Source organism: Gadus chalcogrammus, chromosome 8 (assembly GCF_026213295.1).
Source record: "Gadus chalcogrammus isolate NIFS_2021 chromosome 8, NIFS_Gcha_1.0, whole genome shotgun sequence".
In the NCBI taxonomy this organism is placed as follows: Eukaryota; Metazoa; Chordata; class Actinopteri; order Gadiformes; family Gadidae; genus Gadus; species Gadus chalcogrammus.
The window spans coordinates 1549199-1571134 of record NC_079419.1 but is presented as its reverse complement, the minus strand read 5'-3'; the positions used below and the strand labels follow the sequence as shown (position 1 = coordinate 1571134).

Sequence of the window (21936 nt, the reverse complement as noted above, 5' to 3'; positions counted from 1 at the left end):
CCGGTTTTCAAAACGTCTTGTAACCGCTACTCACACTCACACCTGGTGGTGTAATATGACACCTCCTAACCACCCATCCTCCCCACACATTCCACAACGGCTTACAGAGTTTTTGTGTTGTGATAAATTATAATCTAATGGGCTGTAGTGCACATCCCCTTTTATAATACCCTTCATAAACGATATAGTCTTCCCTATCAAGGGAGTAGGGACTGAGCACACAAGTGAGCGAGTTTGGACATTGCCACCGAGAGAGGGGAAGATGCGAGTGATTGGGGTTAGTGCGAAGGATCAATGGGCTAGAGCCAGACAGTAGGCCTACTGGTGTAGGTGACGTATGTCCCTTGTCAATGGGACACACTCCTCAGCCATCAGGTATAGCAACAGAAACACAGATCCTGACGTTTACCATTAACCATTTCCTCAAATGGCAGTTGAATATGCATATGGTTTGGTATGAATTGCATTTATATATGGTTTGTAATCGTGAGAGGAGTCCAACAATTTATTTCTGGACGGAAGAAAATAATAACTCAACTCAAAAGTCGAATAAGTATAAAGGTGTGATGTCTCTTCCCCCCCCCCCCTCAGCCTCTCTGCTGCTCTGGAGTTTCCTCACCTGGTTCGCTCTGCGGAGGATGTGAACCAAGACCACCGAGACATCGCCCAGGGAGGAATATATTAACACACAAAGGTTCATCTTAGCAATAGTTAAGATAAGATGGTAAAGTAAGTACATGTTCCCAGGGAGGAAAATGTGGAAGGGCTGAGCAGCCAGTGTGGGACCGTAGTAGAATAAAAAATACATAATTAAAACAATGTAAAAATATAGCACCGAAATTTTTTGACAATTTGACTATGTACCCTTGACATGCATAGAAATATGTGAAAGTCACTAATTCAGATCATAGATGTCTTTCTGCCTCTGGCCGAGATGAAGTTCCTCTGGGCTCGCTTTGTACTGTATTCTCGTAATTTTGCTGTAAAGGTGTTCAACGGTTACGTTATTTATTTCTACACTTTTTACACTAAAATGATTAATCAATTGGAAATATGTTAGGTATCAGGTGTTTGTGTGTATGGGGACCCCTGTTTATATGTCTAGAGGCTAGGCGATTGCTACATATCCGGTGTACTCCCGGTAGAAGCTCAATGCTAAAAACATGCTTGAAAATGATATTTTTAACGTCATGCTATCTACACAAACGTGTCACATGAAAGATCACACACACACACACACACACACACACACACACACACACACACACACACACACACACACACACACACACACACACACACACACACACACACACACACACACTTTATCGGAACTGCTCAGCTATTCGTTCTTTTATCTCAAATGTATTCACTATTTACATTCTTGGTTTACATTGTTTACTCCATTTAGACTCTTTTCATTGATATAAACCGTTTAACATTTCTTTACGTCTTAAATTAAGTGGCTTTACTAAAACATTTTCATCCTGATTTTGCGCTACAACACTCGAAGCATTTTCTGCAGGAATTGCATTTTGTAGTTTGTTATGTTTCTCCACTCATTTATTACAAATTTTTGTCATTTACGTGTCATAGAAAAAATAAGCTTTATTTCGAGTTTTTTTCTTTTCTTCTTGTTTTTTCTTTTCTTTTTTTTACTTTATTTGTACCTGTTACCTGTTATAAACATTTTAATTAATTTGTGGATAATTCCTTTTTTTGTTGCCATACTCACTCTCCCCATTACATTTAACACAGAAACAATCAAACAGAAACTCATATTGCCCTCGCACGCGATACACTGTCACACCAAAGATGAAGGTGCAAATCCATACAAAGTCAATGAAAAGACATGACTAGAGGCAAATTTTCGAATTTATGAATGGCCAAAAACCTGTTACATGCGGACGATGTGATTATGTGATTGTTGCAGTTTGCACACTCCCAGGTCCCTATAATATCTTTATAATAATTATTTGCCAAAGGCGAAGTGAATAGTTGGGAATAGCCCCACTATTCACGGAGCCTGAGGTGAATAATTGTTTTAGTATATACTACATATGAACACTCCAAAAGTAAACAAAATAACACTTTTTGCCGGGATTTATTAGTATTTATTAGCGGTTTATTTGTTTTTATTAGCGTGAAGAGATGACCTTCACGAGCGCTCTCCATTAAATTCATTTTTTTACTTGCTGTTTTATAAATAATAAGCACATTTTACCTTTGAAAACGTGAAGACCATATTGTGTTGCTCTTATGTGTTTTTAGGGATAGCATTTTGTTGAATTTCTTGAATTTCTTCCTCTGAAACACTTGCAAAGCGGGACATTCTGCAATGAAAACAATATCCTGAGTTTGAGATCTCAATCAAATTGTGCCATCTTAGGAGGTTCACGTGTAGCGTATACTACGCTACACATATAATATCAAGGCCGAAGTGTGATATATCCGGATGATATTATAACCCATGACATCTCTGGTACTTCCACAGCAAGTATCTCGGCCATGGTTGAGAAGGAATTGGCGGGAAGCTACGTTGTTGTTCACAAGAGAGACCCTTCTCCTCCAATATGCTTGAAAACACTCAAACCTGGGTACTATAGTGTGAACGCACACTATAGATCAATTTAAAACATCAACTACAGACAGTAGACCAATTACAGAATCCAGGGATGTCTTAAGAACACAGAACTCCGCCCAGTAAGCTGTTTGTCCATGAAGCGTCATCATGTATTAACCTTTCCAGTGACACGTTAATGACACCAGAAGGCCATAGGACATGCAAGAGAAGACTACGTGATCGGAGCAAGTCTGACATCAATGGTCATTGACCCTTTACAAACATTGCATATATTCTGCCGGTGAATGTGAAGTTATGCCAAAGGTTAGCAAACATTAAAAGGTGAATGGTAGTCGATCATGTCAACCTGCCAGCTGCGAGACCTAGGTTTGATTCCCAACTGAAGCATGTATGTAGCAAGCCATTTGCTTTCAACTGAATGGATGTTAAAACACAGGACAAATTAGGGCAAAAAACAGAAATATACACTCTTTATTGTGGAGAACTTAAAAATAGCCCTACTACCTCTATGTACCTTCCACCTATTCACAGTACAACTTCACCACCAAGCTACTATATGTGGAAAGAATATGCTTTTGATTAGAGTAAAACGTCACTGTAGGGTTGCGCGATTCTTGATCAAATGAGAATCACAACGTCAATCAACGTTTTCAATCGAAACGTTGATTGGAGTTATTTACTCCATGCAAAAGGAACTGCAACAGAAAATATGAAATTTGGACACAGCAAGAGAACACTCCTGATTTTAGCTTAAATGCAACAGCATCATGAATCAGACACTGAACCTAGAAGCGAACAACTTCAGTCTCGAGTTGAATTCTCTTACTTCAACAACCTTTAAACAAGTTCCTCTTTGTCTGGTCTTCGTGCGTAAGATGAGAGGGATGGGTATGTTTCATAAAATGTGAACCACAGTCATTATAACAAGTCTGTCAACATTTTGAGGCTTCAGTAAGGTATGGAGCCATGTTGCAATGTCCCCCCTGAACGGAACATTTCAACTATAGCCTTAAAGAGATGAGCTTATGATCCGCCCGTTCCACATAATAGCTTTTGATTCAAGTATAAGTATAATATAGTCTTTTAACAGCTTTCCAACACACCTTGCGGTGCCTGTGAGATGACAATAAAATGTTGTTTGCAAAGGGAGTTTTACTCTTTGGGAAAGGGAGAGAACTTAGAAAAGAGAATTTGAAACACTGCTATTGATCCTACTGACGCTAGAATTAATCTTCAAAAACTAGATGTATTATGTTTAGTATCGATGTGTCTGGATCAATCTGCCCACCCCTACCCATAACCGATACCAAGCAACTCTGGTGCAAATCCGTGCCCGACTTTGTGAGATACCCTATTGATGGACACACGGACACTCGGACAGACAGTCAGCCAGATTGGAAGGAATTTGCCTTTTTTTAAGGCTAGATCCTCAGGGAGGTAATTCCAGCTATTTGTTGGATAGTAACTAAATCCTGCTTTCCCATGTTTCGTGTTTACTCTGGGGATAATTAACAGATTTGTCTCAGAAGATCTTAGTGTTCTAGAAGGCTTATGGAGTGGAAGTATATCTGTTAAATATTTTGGCCCTAAACCATGCAGGGATTTATAGGTTAGTAACATGATTTTAAAATCAATTCTCTGACCTACAGGAAGCCAATGTAACGATTGAAGAAACATTTTTGGGAGACCTGTAAGGAGACCATTGCAGTAATCAAGCTTAAAAGTGATAAAAGCATGTACGAGTTTTTGTAAATCTTCGGTGGACATGAGCCCTCTAAGTCTTACTACATTTTTAAGGTGATAATATGCAGATTTTGTAACTGATTTGATATGTCGAAATGTAAATCTGAATCCATGATAACCCCTAGACTTCTGGCTTTGATTGAGGTTTTCCGGAACATAGAGTGAAGGTGTTGTGTCACTTTAAGCCTTTCCGTTTTAGCACCAAATACAATTATCTCGGTTTTTTTCCTCATTTAGTTTGAAGGATATCTCGGCACATCCGGTCTTTGACTTGCTCAATGCACTGGCACAGCAGATCTATGGGTCGATAGTCATTTGGTGATAGAGATACATAGATCTCCGTGTCATCAGCATAGCAATGATGGTCAATACAAGTGATACCTGACGGACCGGATCATAAGTATGGCGCTATGCATGCATGCCACTTTGATGATAACTCAGAAGGACATTGTGGTTTGAACAGCAAGCCCCTCCCATGTCTGGAAATTACTTTATGATGACATACGTCATGATCCTTTATTTATGATTTTTTTCCAATCGTAAAGTGATCATTAATGGAAATTCCATTATTCCCTTTTCCATGTCCCCTCAATTAACATCAGATACGGATCAATGTTCTGATGGATCCCAGACAGGACACCATGATTACAGTTATTTAATGTATTCTTGTATAATGAAGAAAGAAATAGCTAATTTCTCCTGTCAGAAATGAACCAAATGTTGTCACCTGCCAGCCATCGTTTATTTCATGGGATTTCCTTCCTTTATAAAGCACTGGCCTTGCCCTTTGCCTTCCTTGACTTGCCTTTCCTATAGGCCCATTACCTCACGCATCACTGATGATGCTAGCATTGCCAACATGCCAGCGGATGTTGCATTCCGATTGATGAGCCATCACTGGAGGGAAGTGGTGCATTCTGGGAACTTAAACATTCCAGTTCTGAGAAGGATGTTTTAAACATTATTACATTGTACAATAAATCAATTTTGTTTCCGTTTTACGGATAAGTCCATGGTTAGGCCTACATAACAATTTAATCATTCTTAAAAATAATAATGTTTCACTTCAAAAAAAGTTCTTATTTATGGACTAATTATTATTAAGTTAAGATAATATTAATAATAGTTAGGGTTAAAATCAATTGATGGTTGATAATACGACACTTATCCTTTGCTAGTTACATTTTAATTACATGAAAATGTAATGAGTGTGTTATTGCCTCCATACTGAGAAAATATGGTGCAAATCGGTGCCCAATTTAGAGAGATATGCTTTCAATGGACGCACAGACACATGGACAGACAGTCAGGGAGAAAGAAAGACAGAAAGATGGAGACACAACAGTAGCTCAAGGGTGTTATTAAAACCTTGTACAGTCTACCTAACTGGTCTTTAGCCTGCACCTGACGAGAGAGTTTGATAAAGTTTGCCTTTTTTTAATGGCTAAAGAAGTGATACCTGATGAAACTGGTTGACTTGAATGCCCAATGGCATAGGATGAATAAAATGATAGTTCAATTAATTGATGCAATTGAGAATGAGATTGTGCTCTAAACAGAAAGCAACTGCCATCAAGTTCTGTGATTAAACTCCATTCTTGCTATCACTATATCCATGCCATTAAAATGAGCTAAGACTCAATGTCCACAAGTTCAGTCAATTCAAGTTATTGTCAAATGAACAACGGAAAGCGTACTTCTCCTGACAGAAATGAAGCAATTGGTGTCACCTGACATCATTAGTTTATTTCATGCACGTCCTTATGTTTGACTGGCGCTATATCACTAAACTTGTCTTGTTTACCTGTGGCCTATAAGCATTAGCATCCTAATGAATTTTGATTCAGCGAGCAACTAAAGCTAGTTTACGTTAACACTATTTCTCAATGAGCCGTGGTTAGTTGATTAGACATTTCTAGTTGTATTGAGCCATTACATACATAGCACACAGTGAGTAAGCTAGTAACTGTTACTGTCCAAGCTGTACATCACAAACAGACACCAGCAATGCATTTTACACACATCCTCACACCACAATAACAGAGAGCAACACTATGTCACAAGGATAACTAACAATACACCTTACAGACATCGTCACGCAATAATACCAGGAGCTGTCGGACTGACTACACGGTGAGTTCCGACGGAACGGAATGCACCCTGAACCTGGGATGCTGCATTCGGATTGGTTGAGCCCTTGCAGGAAAGGGGAAAGTTGCCTCTTCTGAGAAATGAGTACCAGTTCTGAGGTATGTATCGCTAATCTACCTCATACATCACTTCATTGTTATTCATTTTGGAAGATTCATTTTTTTGTTATTATTTTACAATACAAACTCATAAAAGCATACGACCAGATGATGACTTTACATCAAATCAATTGTAAATTTTAGGTCTAACAAACAGTAAGGATCTTTGGGAGTTTGTCTTTTTATATTTTATCCCCTTCATTCATACTCCTGAAATAACAATAATAGTCGCAACAATACATGTATGGTTGATTATAGTACATGCTAATAAAGAGCGTATACATACAACACAATTTAACAAAAATAAAGAAGATTTAAATGATGGCATAAATGATTGTGAAATGGCACAATCACACACGTCTCAAGGTTCCAGTCTGTTGGCATCCTTAACAGATGAGTAACACTGGAGTGGGAGGTGCATCAGGCCAGAATCATTGTTGAGCTGTGAAACTCTAAGTGTGTATATAGCTTGCTACCTTGACACAGACACAATCAGAAGGCACTATCCTCCCAAACACTAGCTCTCCAAAGGAAAACCTTAGCGACCAACTCCAGGTTAGTCCATGAAAAGCTCTACTAACCTCAACTCTTTCTAGATATGTATCTTTGATTTTACCTTGACTCTACCTATTAAGATATTACTATTATACTTTTATTATTAGATATTATAAGATTGTATGTGTGAGGCATATAAGCACATACTGCATATTGAAACATGTTGCTTGTTGACAGAAGGAAACGTTATCATGGCTTTTCATTTTTTTCTGTCCTGTTCGTCTAAACAGGACTAAGATGGCTCTGAATAATCTGTTCTTGCTGGTTTCCATGGTAATTGTTTGCCTGGCAACTGGCATCCATGGGACTGCACACCTGTCGTTTGCCAACCGTTCTGAGGTAAGGTGAAGGGTGGACGCGGGTAGTTATGTACAGTACTCTATACAGTAAACTGTATAGAGACCACAGTGACACCAGATCACCGACGTTGAAATAATACGACTAGATATAATATGAACTACTTACATGTTCCGTCTTCCTTGGCCAAAATGTCTTGGTTTGAAATGCTACCTTTTCACTTAGAAATGTATTAATTCATCATGAGAGCAGGCTTAATGTCATTTTCCAGTTTTTGATTAACGAATATCGGTCAAATTTCTCTCTCTCTCTCTCTCTCTCTCTCTCTCTCTCTCTCTCTCTCTCTCTCTCTCTCTCTCTCTCTCTCTCTCTCTCTCTCTCTCTCTCTCTCTCTCTCTCTCTCTCTCTCTCTCTCTCTCTCTCTCTCTCTCTCTCTCTCTCTCTCTCTCTCTCTCTCTCTCTCCCTCCCTCCCATTTTATAGGCAACACCTATGCATTTAGCTGATTGATTTTTTTTTTTTTAGATGTAACAGCAAATATCTTTCACATGAACATACCCTTATAGACTTTGTTCCACTACAGCAAATTATATAAAATAGTTCACTCTCATGGAAACTTGGGCCTAACACATTCAGCCAGTTTGAACAGAAGAACACACCAGAATAGGCCGGTTCAGTGAGCAGGATTTGATGCCGCATTCCTACACTTACAAAATGCAATTCAATGTGGAAGTAATCCAAGTATTCAGAATACAAGACTCAGATTGAGTGATGAAACGGAATACGTTACATGTTTGGGCATGTATTCTGTAACTGGATAGGCTACATTTTAAAAGTAACCTTCCCAACACTGGTAGCAGGGCACCAGAGAGTGGACTCAATTCTACAACATCTACCCGTTGAAGAAACAAACAAACCACACTAATGAATGCAACTCGTTGTCTCCAATACTCGGCCCGTGAAGTTCCGTGGAGGAAATATTATTTACAACCTGAACAATGTTTCCAGCTGCAGGTCAACATCACGCGGGCCGGTTGTGGTGTGTCTAGGGTCTGCGTGGATCAAGTGATGAACTGCAGCTCATCGATGGAAGGCAGCTGTCTCTTTGCCTCCCTAGAGGTGACGTCCACGACAGCTCCCAACGGTAGCGTCCTGGACATCACGATGCAGGGCACAGCAATGGCAAACGAGTACATAGCGATTGCACTCAAACCAAATACGGTAGGGCATTCATATAACAGCTTCTTTTTTTTTCGTAGGGGTGACATTTCCAGTTATACAAGTCAAACAATTGTTGTTGTTGTCGCACGCACATAAACGCACACAAACACACAAATGCGCGCGCACAGACACACAATCAGTATCGGTTGGCAAGCAACGCTGAATGCCGGCCTTTGTCTCCGCTGTGAAATAATTGCTTTGAAACCTACCAACAGTCAGTGACGCTCCAATGCTTTCGTAACTTCTGCTTCAAAAAGTTCAATTATGGTTATAATGTCCCCCCTTCTCACACTTTAGGGAATCACCTCGGTCTTTTTCTGTGGCCGGGTGAATGCAACAGTATTCCGGTTCTTCACCAGAAATCTGACCGGCAGCATGCTCGACATGTTCGTACCATCAGAGACGGTGAGACCTGGCCGTTCACATGTTCACTATCTTTTTGCTTTCTTTTACTGCGCTCACTAAAGCTGTGTATGTTGTTTTATCACTGGATACTTTTCCCCGGTGTCAAGTGGATGAAAAGCATCTGATGCTCAGCGCACTTAAACGGAGGGCAATTGTTTAATGATAGTGACTTGACTCCCATACACAGATAACGAAGCAAATCCTGGGCAACATTACGGGCGATTTGATCCAGTGTCAGTTCACCGTCCCGGACGTCAACGCCTCCCAGGCGAGATCAGCTGACGACACCTTTGTTGTCCAACTCGCAAGAGGAGCGCTAGGACCCTGTAAGTAGGCTTGCAACTGACCACACAGTCTCCTAGTGTTTTTACAGGGACATTAACATGCTTTTTTTTGCAGCTGGGCCAACAGGAACCTTTAGTCCCTCGAGGTCGACAGGGCCTCTCAACCTGGCCGATCCACCAAGCACCGTTTCGACCACAGCGGCTCCAACCACCACAGCGGCTCCAACCACCACAGTGCGTATTTGGGCATGTATTCTGTATTCTGTAACTGGGTAGGCTACATTTTAAAAGTAACCTTCCCAACACTGGTAGCAGGGCACCAGAGAGTGGACTCAATTCTACAACATCTACCCGTTGAAAAAACAAACAAACCACACTAATGAATGCAACTCGTTGTCTCCAATACTCGGCCCGTGAAGTTCCGTGTAGGAAATATTATTTACAACCTGAACAATGTTCCCAGCAGCAGGTCAACATCACGCGGGCCGGTTGTGGTGTGACTAAGGTCTGCGTGGATCAAGTGATGAACTGCAGCTCATCGATGGAAGGCAGCTGTCTCTTTGCCTCCCTAGAGGTGACGTCCACGACAGCTCCCAACGGTAGCGTCCTGGACATCACGATGCAGGGCACAGCAATGGCAAACGAGTACATAGCGATTGCACTCAGACCAAATACGGTAGGGCATTCATATAACAGCTTCTTCTTTTTTCATAGGGGTGACATTTCCAGTTATACAAGTCAAACAATTGTTGTGGTTGTCGCACGAACATAAACGCACACAAACACACACGTGCGTGCGCACAGACACACAAAGGAACGAGTAGGCTACAAGGAAATGAAACGGATGCCAAAAGCAGACAAAAAAAATGTGTAAGACAAGACAAAGGCCGGCTTTCAGTATCGCTTGGCAAGCAACGCTGAAAGACGGCCTTTGTCTCCACTGTGAAATAATTGCTTTGAAACCTACCAACAGTCAGTGACGCTCCAATGCTTTAGTAACTTCTGCTTCAAAAAGTTAAATCATGGTTATAATGTCCCCCCTTCTCACACTTTAGGGAACCACCTTGGTCTTTATCTGTGGCCGGGTGAATGCAACAGTATTCCGGTTCTTCACCAGAGTTCTGAACGGCAGCATGCTCGTACCATCAGAGACGGTGAGACCTGGCCGTTCACATGTTCACTATCTTTTTGCTTTCTTCTACTGCGCTCACTAAAGCTTTGTATGTTGTTTTATCACTGGATACTTTTCCCCTGTGTCGAGTGGATGAATAGCATCTGATGCTCGGCGCACTTAAACGGAGGGCAATTGTTTAATGATAGTGACTTGACTCCCATACACAGATAACGAAGCAAATCCTGGGCAACATTAGGGGCGATTTGATCCAGTGTCAGTTCACCGTCCCGAGAGTCAACGCCCCCCAGGCGAGATCAGCTGACGACACCTTTGTTGTCCAACTCGCAAGAGGAGCGATAGGACCCTGTAAGTAGGCTTGCAACTGACCACACAGTCTCCTAGTGTTTTTACAGGGACATTAACATGCTTTTTTTTGCAGCTGGGCTGGTAGAAGAACTCTTTAGTCCCTCGAGGACGACAGATCCTCTCAACCTGGCCGATCCAGCAAGCACCGTTTCGACTACAGCGGCTCCAACCACTACAGCGGCTCCAACCACCAGCTCTGGTCCCCCCTCCTTCATACCATCAGGTGAGACACAAAGAGAACGAAAGATGGGCAGTCAGGGAAGTGTAACATGCATTTCCTGAGATTAGTATGAAAATGGCTGAATAAAGAGTAAGATTGGCTGAATAAGAGTATCAATGCGTCTCCCCCCCTCCCACCAACAGCTTCTCTGCTCTTATGGAGCGTCCTGGCGATGCTGAGAATGTGACTTCTGAGCAAGTGACGACGAGGGGAACACCATGAAGTCGTGCTTGGCTCTCAGTCACACACATCGTCTGCTTTCATCGGACAGGATTCAGATCGCAGCAGTAATGTTTTAAGCAAATTAACAGCCGACAAGCAACGGTGGTTGGTTTTTGATTTTTTTTGTGCTGTCGTTAATTTTTCCGTTTTTTCCTCCTACGGGGGTAACTATATTTAACCCCATGAGAACCGGGAGCCGGGTCTTGTGCTTCACGGGTCACCTCTGGCTCATCCCTCACTCGCATAACAAGTGCTCTCCATTCCATGACTGTGACAATGAAAACAATTGCATAACAATGATGCTCTTTCAGCAGGACCTCAATGCTGACTAAACTGTTGAAGTTACACTATGAAATAAACATTTACCCGTCTCGCTGGATTTCGGAGTTCATTTGAAATGGCAAGCTATTAGCTATAATGTGTCTCCTCTTGTTCCCAATGTAAACTAAAGCTAAAGACCAACAGTTAATAGAATGAGTGAAAGATCCCACTTGAAAACATCAAGTTATAAGTAATTTATAATTTGTTTTTGAAAAACGGTGCTCCGGGATTTCAAATATTTTAGTTTAGACATTTGGGCCAAATGTGCGAAGAGAATAGTGACTACGTCTGAGCCAAACTTAGATTTAACACCGGTCCCGGAACATTTCTGACAAACCAAAATATATTGGATCACGTTTACTACTTATGAAAGTCATCGCAGTTTATTTCAACCAAAAGATAAACTAAGTGTTTTCTTAAATGCACACCTCAGGATTCATTTCCATACCAAAAATAGTCATCAACGAAAGAAAACTCAAATTTTAATATTTATTCTATTAGAGTTCAACTAAGACTGAGTAGTATAAAAAACAGTGACATGAATACACAGAACACACAAAGACAAGTTTACTTAGGATCCAAACAAAGAAAATAACAAAAACATGTTCAAAATGCTCCATTTCCTCAAGCCGAGTTGCATTCATGCACTGAAATACAAACCGGTGAACTGGGTTGCCATGAGGATGGGGCCGTCCTGTTTGCACTGAGAGGGAGACAACAAAATGCCACAGTACAAACACACACACACACACACCTAAGAAACCTATGGCTAGCTTACTCCTATTATTAGGTAGACACTGGACAACGGTCAATCAAAAATCAGTAAAAGTAGCAACGAATCAAACCCAAGGCGTGTCTGGGATATCGACACAACATTGCAGTGTGAACGTGGAGGGAGGTGGGTGTGTGTATGTATGTGGAGGGGGGGGGGGGGGGGGGGGGGGGTACACCATGCATTATTCTATGCATTTTTGTAGCCGTAATTAAAACTGTCCCAAGTTTCTTTCCGCTCGTGTGCCACGCCGCCGTCACGTCTTAGGAGTCGTCTTCGCCGTTGGCGCTGTCGTCATCGTCCACGTGCTCCCCTTCCTCTTCCTCCTCCTCGTCCTCTTCCTCATCACGCCCTTGGCTCTTCACCTGGAGGAGAGAGCTCGTTTAAAGGTTGTCCAGGGTGCGGCCAGGACGACGCACGCCTGCACGTCCGTCGTGTGTGAGACAGACACACAGAAGGGCCTTTTGGGTACAACTACGGTTCTAGTAAACGTAATAAAAAGTGTAATTCGAGGGAGAACGACGACGTTGTTCATCAGATTTGATTCCTCGAAGACAGTTGAACCTGTGCTTGCACTCTGCTCTCTCATCATCATTCAGTCGACCTCACCTCCTCTTCCTCCTCCTCCTCCAGCAGATCGGCCTCGTCTTCGTCGTCGTCGTCCGAGTCGTTCGTGTCCTGGCACTCGCGGTCCCGCTTGAGGCTCTCCTGCTTCTTGGCGCTGGGGTGGGGGGGCGAGGCCACCTCCCCGGGCTCCGCCATGGCGCTCTTGGAGTCTGCGCAAACGAGAACATACGACCCCGGGGTGACCGGGAGAGATGGAACCATGAACATCCATTTCATAAAAGAAAAAAGGCATTTCTCAAACGAAACATATCAAAGTAGAGAGAAGGAGGCCGACAATAGTGTTCAATGAAGGCCCCAGATCCGGTAAGGGGGACATCAACTATAGTGGTTTCATTGAATAACTCAATTAATCGTTACATTTCCTCGAGGCTTGACCGGGCTACTGTATGTGACCCTAGTTCTTCAGTGTTATGTTCAAGCTTGTTTTTCCAGGCCTTCAAGTTTAGAGGAAGAACCTGGCTGATGTACCGATGGTGTGAACGATTTAAGAGGACTACCAGGAAACATCTGTACCAAGTTGGAACGCTGTATCACAACAACATTGAATGAACAATGGCTTGGGAATTCTGCCAAGTCTATCAGTCAGTCAATCAATGAGTCAACATAGCAAAAGGTGCCATGGTGATGAAAAGGTGTTTGATGGACTAGATTAAATTGATCTTTTTGATTCAACATCAAGGCATCGCCACGACGTAAACTGAGTGACACGCAAGCATCCGATCCCCCCTCCGGCCAGCAGGGGGCAGCAGAGCCCCGCATGAACAGGCTTACCCGACTTCTTGCAGTGGTCCTTCTCCATGCGCTCCAAGCTCTCCAACAGGTAGTCCACCTTGTGTTTGATTTGGCTCAACTCCCGCTTGATCGTCTGCAGCTCGTCCATTTTCACTGGGAGGGGAAGAGAAGAAGCCTGCTATTAGGATGATACGGTAAAACAATCATAACATTAAAAATATTGGTAAAACATTTACATCCCCACGACAAGTCTTAGTAGTAACGACGCAAGATGATGACAAAAGGGGATTTTTCTTGGAATACGAATCAATAACTTTTTAATCAATAAAACATCAGATCTACGGACAGAACCTATCCTCCATCAACATGGGGTTTGTCTCCACGTTCAAGACCGAAGGAATAGCCCCACACTTCTGGAACTCCCCATGAGTTAAACAGTTGAAACCTAATCCATGCCTGGGTTAGGCTTCAAGTCCACCATTTTATTGGTATGGGTCAGATGCTGGCTCTTGTTTGTCCTGCATGCTTTATGTATTTTATGGTTTAAACTACTGAATAATATTGTATTTGCGTTTGAGGGAGCCTATCGTTAGATCTGGCCAAGGACTGCAGATGGAAACTAGCCTTCTGGCCCCGTCTGGCACAAGTCTTGTGCGTTTCGGCCGACCGTCCAGACGGAGCCGGTGCCCGAAACCGCACATTTCTGAAACCATGTCCCAGGGTGGTTTCAAATCTATCCAGACCCATGCGGTGTGTGGACGCCTGAAACGCTAACGACGACGACGTCATTAGTCATTAGCCCCACCAGCTGGGTGACGTCAGAGTTGCGTTGAATTTTATTTTTGTATTCTTTTTGTGGCTTTAAATACAGCCCCTTGATAAATTTAATTACTAACTGTACGTTAAAAAGTATTTCTGCTCAATTTAAAAAGGTTGAATCTCCTCGTGACTGAATGTTTGTATACAGGCTTGATTCACTTTTTTCTGTGGAGAACCAGCGCCTTGAACATTTACTACAGCGTTCCTACAGCTCGATGCGGTTTCGCAGTGACACTGTCTTTACGGAGATATTCCTGAGGCCTAAAATTTTTTTGGTTCGGTTCCGGTTTCCAACCAACCATGTCAATTTATGTGCGACCCAAATTATTTAATGAGCTTTAAAAATTTTTTTTTTTTTAAATCTAGTTTTTAAATGAAAACAACCTACCTATCATTCGCTGCGGCTGGAAAAAAAATAAAAAAAATAAAATAAATTCCCTACCTACCCATGACCTGAACTAACAACCAACAGGAACCAAACTTATTTATTTTTTTTAGGCCTGAACCGCATAAAACGAGACCGGATCGCTTCGGCTCCGTGTGGACGGGGCCTAGATCTGCCACGTTTCCATAAATGCTTCTGAATGTGCCCTGGGCCAGAGGGGCGTACCGAGGCTGCTGGGCGGCGGGGGGGCCACGGGGCTCGGGCCCTGGCTGGCCCGCGTGGACGACGGCCTCTGGCCGCTCTTGGACGAGGAGAAGCCGGTCTTGGTGCGCCGGCTGCCCCCCCCCCCGCTGCTGACGCTGACCCGGGGCCGCTTGGACGGGATGACGGCCCGTGAGAGGGGGGGCGGGGGCGGCGGGGGCACACGGGACGGGTACGAGTACACCCTGGGGGAGGGGGATCCACACACACACACACACACACACACACACACACACACAAAACAGTTTAGAAAAGTCATCCATTAAAGGACAGCATTGGGCGTGGCCCCATTTCTGCAAAATAGTTTATAGTTTGAGGTAAACGTCCCTTATGGCACGGTAGCAAGGACACAAAATAGCAATTCAAAAGTATTCTTCAGTGATTATTCTGCTTAACTTAACTAAGCTTTTGCCAGTCAGTTGACCAGTATGAGAGTTTAAAGAACAACGAACGCCTCAATGCAGAGGCGGTAGTACAGTCGTCTCTAAACTAGAGGGGGCACTTCCTTTTACGAAGGAGGTCCGTGCCCGAGCCCGGGGGAAGCCGCGTGGCGCTGGAGCCCACCTGTCGTAGTAGTCCCTCTGGAAGTCGTAGTCGAGGTCAAACGAGGAGCTGCTGCACGGGAGGAAAGGGAACACGGTTTGTTGTTGTTGTTGTGATACATTAAACATTCCTCACAGCATTTTCTTTGGGCTTTTTTCTTCTGCAATGCATGACCAGCTGCCATGGTTCTGTTAGAGTTCAAAGTGCAGGCGGTGTCCAAAGGCATCTGAAACGTATTCCACCGGCGTCATGGCGGGACTGACCTGTACATGTCTCCCGCTGAGCGCTTGGTGGTCTTTGACCGGTGGGGCTTCGGCTCTCCGGCCAGGTTGATGTCTAAAAGCCCCAAACAAAAGAAACAGTCACCCCATGTGCCACTAGAGAACCTCCTTCTTGAAAACAAACAACAAAAAAAATCGATAGTGTGCAAACTTAGTAAGGCAGGTCATTAGGAACGCCACAAACAAAACAATCTTTGCATCAGCTAATCGGAAGACAACAAAGTGTGCTCAAAACTCACCACTCAGAGTTCCCCTAGACTCTGCATAGCCTCCCCCTCGTACTTATGTATGTTGTACGTCCTGGCACTTAATGCATGCACTTATTGAATGTCGTATTTAGTTAAAGTACTTAGTTGTGTAGCATCTTAACCTAGCTATCTCTGTTGTATACAAGGAATGGGTTAACGATATATCGTTTCACTTTCTTATGACAAATTTATTTATTGTAAGTGGCTTCTGACCAAAGCCTCTGATAAACGCCCTGAATGTAAATGCACTGCGTGGCGTAGACTCACCCAGGACCTGTCCCACGATCATGCGTCCGTCCTCGCTGCCCACGGCGTTGCGGGCGTTCCTCTCGTTGGCGTACTGGACGAAGGCGAAGCCCTTGTGCACCGAGCAGCCCACGATCTTGCCGTACTTGGCGAAGATGGCCTCCACGTCGGCCTTGGTGACCAGCAGCGTGTTCAGGTTGCCGATGAAGACGCGGGAGTTGATGGAGCGCGGGTCGTTCTTGTTGGTGACGTTGCTGGCCATCAGCGCCGAGGTGGTGGGCGAGCGGCTAGAGCCGCACAGAGGTACAGGAAGAGACGCACAGAGGTACAGGAAGAGCCGCACAGAGGTACAGGAAGAGACGCACAGAGGTACAGGAAGAGACGCACAGAGGTACAGGAAGAGACGCACAGAGGTACAGGAAGAGACGCACAGAGGTACAGGAAGAGAGACACACAGGTACAGGAAGAGACGCACACAGGTACAGGAAGAGACGCACAGAGGTACAGGAAGAGACGCACAGAGGTACAGGAAGAGACGCACAGAGGTACAGGAAGAGACGCACACAGGTACAGGAAGAGACGCACACAGGTACAGGAAGAGACGCACAGAGGTACAGGAAGAGACGCACAGAGGTACAGGAAGAGACGCACACAGGTACAGGAAGAGACGCACAGAGGTACAGGAAGAGACGCACAGAGGTACAGGAAGAGACGCACAGAGGTACAGGAAGAGACGCACACAGGTACAGGAAGAGGCACACAGAGGTACAGGAAGAGAGACACACAGGTACAGGAAGAGACGCACACGTACAGGAAGAGACGCACACAGGTACAGGAAGAGACGCACAGAGGTACAGGAAGAGACGCACACAGGTACAGGAAGAGACGCACACAGGTACAGGAAGAGACGCACACAGGTACAGGAAGAGACGCACACAGGTACAGGAAGAGACGCACACAGGTACAGGAAGAGACGCACACAGGTACAGGAAGAGACGCACACAGGTACAGGAAGAGACGCACACAGGTACAGGAAGAGACGCACACAGGTACAGGAAGAGACGCACACAGGTACAAGACACAACAGGGGGAAGAGAGAGACAACAGGGGGAAGAGAGAGACAACAGGGGGAAGAGAGAGACAACAGGGGGAAGAGAGAGACAACAGGGGGAAGAGAGAGACAACAGGGGGAAGAGAGAGACACAACAGAGGGAAGCGAGAGACGCATCATCAATATGGATAAGGGCATAATGACTCCTGTTTGAAACAGCCACAAGCATGTTTACAACAGAATTAAAGTGTGCTAGCAGGTTTGCATCGCTGCTGAGCCCAGCGGATGTAGACTGGCGATGCCCAAAAAAAAACGTCTAAGCCCCATAGTTGAACATTAATGATTGTAGAATGTAAAAAGGGGATTGTCCCATTTATGCTTTCATGTGATGCGTTGGTGATTATACATGACCACTGAGGCCAAAGGTGTCATGGAGGAAGGGGCTACCTGGACTCCAGTATCGTGAAATACTCCACCAGGACCACTGCCCTGGTGCTGAACAGAACCCATGGCCATAAAGTGTGTGCTGGTTGGTTAAACTGCTACAATACAGCCTCCATATGGCTTCTGTTGCTTACTAATTCTCCTAGGAGACAAACGGGTTCTGTCCAATAATATAAAATACTAACTAGTCAAACAAAAGCCAGAAAACATTCAACAGTTGGCCAGCCATTGAACAGACAGCAGCGCTGTGACATGATCACATCACTCACTCCATAGTTTCCGTTGGGTGGTCCGCCGTCTTGTCCGTCTGTCCGTCTGTGAGGGGGTCACAGTGCTGGGGCCCTCTGCAATAACCGGCCTCGCCCTCTCAAGAGTTGAGCTTCGCCCGTCCTTCACACTGAGGCAACAAGAAGACACGGCTCCAGTCAGGCGTTTACAGGGTCAACAGGGTCCACCCAGGCTTACCTGAGACACAGGGATATGCACCTACAGGTCTCAGCGATGGGGTATAGCAGAAGTCCCCCATACTGCTGAGATGTAGCTGCATCCCATAATTCGCTAACGTTTACAGCCTGCATTTAGGTCACTTATATCTTGATTGACACATTTTCCCATCTTTAGAAATGAATACAGTAAACATCCATCGAGTTGCTTGGAATATGCAATAATGACCGAGTTCGCATGTCTTATGTAAGGATCTGCATCTATACACACACACACACACACATTTCTGAAGCAAAAAGCTTATTAGTCGTTTTTTACTAATCCAAATGGTCCCTAATTTTGTAGTTGCATAAACAAGTGTTTGGAAGTTTAGCATGATTCCATTAATTTCCAACATTTAAAAAAAGCTTTGTTTGGCCATGTACTACCAATGCTTTAACATTAAATAAATGTATTTGCCTTAGTTTGACGCATGTCTGGTACAATGGTGATAGACCAATCCATGGTTCCATGATTAAACGTCACTATTCATTAAGATATTCAGAAAACCAGACATTAACATTATCAAAACCATGACGGCAGGTGAAAGGTGTTAATCATGACGTGTAACACAATATATTAGAATATATCAAATATTTAGAATGAAAGCTACCATAGTAAAACAATGCACTCCCAACAATGATGGAAGGGTTGCACAAATGTTCTGAATAATACTTTAGCATCCGGATTCATCCACGTTTGATAAGGTTTTTCAAAGAGATTCAGCCATATTAGACCTTAATTGGGTAAAATCAGTAAGAAAGCTGCGGACTTTTCTCCTGAGGCTAAATTAGCGGTTGTCACTCTTTTTAAACTTTATAATAATTAGAATTGTTTTACAATGTATTAATCTAAAAGGATCCCATTGAAACTAGTGTACAATCGCTGTGAAGATGTATGCAGCATGGTAGAGTGGGTGGAGTTATATTTGCATGTGATTTATCAATATGAACAGGTAATTCCAAATTGAGACAATGAACCCCCATCCATTTATTGATTCTAAATTCTTGCTCAATCTACATTTTAAGCGTCTGCTTTACTTGCATATTCAATTATATAAAAAGGTCAACGCCACCAATACTTGCTAATTTTCAATATTCAAAGTTTTGGCACAACAGCAAAGATAAAACGCATGATACTTTTTCAGAATCGTACACCTTTAATTCATATTTTTGGGGGAATATGCAACAATACGGGGGCCAATCCCGGCGCAATTCCCTTAGTCTAGCATCATCAACAGCATAGCAATTAATATCTGAAATGATCTTCACACAAAAAGAGCTCACCTAATGAAATGACAGTGCTCAAAAAAGGTGCCATCGAAAAATATCTTATTTGCGCCATAAGATTATCCGCACAAGAGCTACATCTCCAGACAAACCCAGTCCGAAGGCCCCGGATCTGCCCCGGGGAGCTTGGCCAGGCCACCGACCATTTAGCGACAAACTAATAAACGTCGATTTATTTCATTGGAAAAACATGTCTCCACAATACTGACAAAGCATGCATGCGCTGATCCTACGATTAACAACGGGGGGGCGAGTAGTATCCGTTTAAAAAGAAACAACCAAGCCTCTACGGTAGCGGGCGGCGGGGCTCCAAAATGCACCAAAAACAATGGGCTCCAAAATCTTCTCAAAAGCTGTCATAAAATATAAACTTGAATGCTTGCAAAAGTAAAGAAAATGGCAACTGAGCAGTGTCCAAATTTTAAAATGATCAAAACCAATGTTCATATTTTGCGCAGGATGAGGATGTCGGTGCATATAGCCATTAACCGCTAGCTGCGAGCTCGCTAACCAGCCCGCACATTGCGTTATTTCCATTTGTAAGACAAAAAGCATCGTTGAAAAAAAACAAAATCCAAAAACAAAGTAAAGTGAGGAAAAATGAAAAACGTCTGCAATCAAAATACTCACCAAGAGCTTTAAGAGTAAAATGCCTGCTTTCGGTAAAATCGTTTAAATTGTGCTAGGTCGTTCTTTTGTAACAAGAACAGCGCGACCCTCGTACTGAGTGGGAGCTAGCTTTCTTCTAGCCACGGAGCTAAGGCATCTGGCAATGGCGCAGTTTACACGGCGTGCTCGTTATCTCCCCCCAAGCGGTCCAGATAAGCGGGGTTTCCCATCCACCAATGCATCACATCCACATGGGATCGATCAGTCGTTTTTTACTCCGTATCTAAAACATGCACAGCATTCCAGATTAGTGTGAACAGCACATTTAGCACATTATTACCACTAATCCCTTTGTGGGTTTGAATTTACTATAAAGTATAAACTACTAAACTATTTTTTGTTATTGTGTTATTTTGGTTATTGTGTTATTTTGTTTCGCTTTTTCGTTATATGAGATAATAGGCATGTTAACTTGAAAGGGTTATCGATTATCATTTCCCATTCATACTCGTATAATAAGATATTGTTAATTATTTTTGCAGAGTGTACTGATACAACGACGTACAGATCGTCCTGCACAGACAGCAGCCCCGTCCCCGTGTAGGCAGTAGAGCACCGCCTGTTGACCTTACTCCACCAAACCAGCAGAGGGCAGTAAGGTACTGGTTTAAAAATGTATCAAACCTACACTAAATGCACGGATGCAAAGCCATTTGTCTGGACCCAAATGGAAGACAATCCCAAAGATAAAGTTTTATCTTTGGGATTGTTTTTGCTTTATTGTTTTATCTTTATTATTTCTGACAATCAATCAACTAACTAACAACCGCACGTTGTAATTTATCATGGTAAGTAGTGCTATTATGTCCACATTAGTGGTAAGCGAAAGCTATTACGTCCATTGTAATGTCATTGTTGGCTTCATTGTAATTTAATAATTTAATTACAATCGCTGCAGCGGACTATATTATTTCCATTTCGTATTTCCAACAATTTGCCATTTGAAACAAGGTGTTGTGTGGTCCGTACGTGTAGCCTGCACGTCCTATCAGTGGGGCGGCGGGGGGGGGGGGGGGGCTGGTAGACCTCCTCGGTATCCATCTCAAACTGTAGCGTGTAAACCTACAGTACAAGAGATCACGTGAGGCATAAAGTAGCCTAGCGGACCGTGAGAGAGTGGGCTTTGAGTACAGCAGCGCATTACGCAGTGCCAGCCATGAACCCAGTGCAATGAAACTCGCTTTTCGCGGCGCGAATCATACCTGTCCCAACATCTGTAAGTAGCCTGTGCGCAAACCTACTTATTTACGTTTTGTTTTTCGGTTAAGATGATGATTTTGTTGTGTCAATCGTTCGAATGACGGGTAGAAGGGCATTAGGGGACAAGTCGAATCATTGGCTACTACGACACCTCATTAATTAGGTATCATATTCCTAATTAGGCTGCCCATTGAGAAGTACCTGAATGTGGATTAGACTATCGACTATCAAAATAACGTCTATGTGATGAACATATCGGATGGACACATAAAGAGTCTTGAATTAGAGTGCCCATGCTTCTGCTAA

General features: G+C 43.4%; 2 protein-coding genes across 5 annotated transcripts; one reads left to right on the top strand and one right to left on the bottom strand.

The window, feature by feature from the left end:
- The first annotated feature begins 7020 nt into the window (after positions 1 to 7020).
- On the top strand, positions 7021 to 11423 carry LOC130387741 (mucin-5AC-like). 2 transcript variants are annotated; one of them, XM_056596987.1, is made up of 11 exons: positions 7021 to 7131; positions 7362 to 7470; positions 8436 to 8648; positions 8946 to 9053; positions 9241 to 9379; positions 9453 to 9571; positions 9804 to 10013; positions 10393 to 10491; positions 10679 to 10817; positions 10891 to 11040; positions 11181 to 11423. In XM_056596987.1, exons 2-11 carry the CDS (start codon positions 7369 to 7371, stop codon positions 11222 to 11224), a joined length of 1323 nt encoding a protein of 440 aa, XP_056452962.1. In that variant the 5' UTR covers positions 7021 to 7131; positions 7362 to 7368; the 3' UTR covers positions 11225 to 11423. The 2 variants fall into 2 exon arrangements, with proteins under 2 accessions (XP_056452962.1, XP_056452961.1); XM_056596986.1 differs by having other exon boundaries at positions 9801 to 10013.
- Positions 11424 to 12502: 1079 nt separating this feature from the next.
- On the bottom strand, positions 12503 to 20571 carry LOC130387742 (heterogeneous nuclear ribonucleoprotein C-like). Of its 3 annotated transcripts, none has more exons than XM_056596989.1 (9): positions 20392 to 20571; positions 18259 to 18386; positions 16516 to 16781; positions 15983 to 16055; positions 15741 to 15788; positions 15141 to 15361; positions 13751 to 13864; positions 12962 to 13128; positions 12503 to 12717 (listed from the first exon to the last, which is right to left on the bottom strand). In XM_056596989.1, the coding sequence occupies exons 2-9, from the start codon at positions 18261 to 18263 to the stop codon at positions 12616 to 12618; spliced, it is 996 nt and encodes a 331-aa protein (XP_056452964.1). In that variant the 5' UTR covers positions 18264 to 18386; positions 20392 to 20571; the 3' UTR covers positions 12503 to 12615. The 3 variants fall into 3 exon arrangements, with proteins under 3 accessions (XP_056452964.1, XP_056452965.1, XP_056452963.1); XM_056596990.1 differs by having other exon boundaries at positions 15741 to 15791; positions 16516 to 16748; positions 20392 to 20570; XM_056596988.1 differs by having other exon boundaries at positions 15741 to 15791; positions 20392 to 20567.
- Positions 20572 to 21936: the final 1365 nt, after the last annotated feature.

Bases quoted from the DNA above. Each gene is read 5' to 3' on its own strand.
- LOC130387741 (XM_056596986.1), top strand. From the start codon at position 7,369: ATGGCTCTGAATAATCTGTTCTTGCTGGTTTCCATGGTAATTGTTTGC. The intron at 9,054-9,240 runs GTGAGACCTGGC...TCCCATACACAG, and splicing joins TGTTCGTACCATCAGAGACG to ATAACGAAGCAAATCCTGGG. The intron at 11,041-11,180 runs GTGAGACACAAA...TCCCACCAACAG, and splicing joins CCCCTCCTTCATACCATCAG to CTTCTCTGCTCTTATGGAGC.
- LOC130387742 (XM_056596988.1), bottom strand. The intron at 15,792-15,982 runs GTCAGTCCCGCC...CCTCCCGTGCAG, and splicing joins TCAGCGGGAGACATGTACAG to CAGCTCCTCGTTTGACCTCG. The intron at 13,865-15,140 runs GTACGCCCCTCT...TTCCCCTCCCAG, and splicing joins CCCGCCGCCCAGCAGCCTCG to TGAAAATGGACGAGCTGCAG.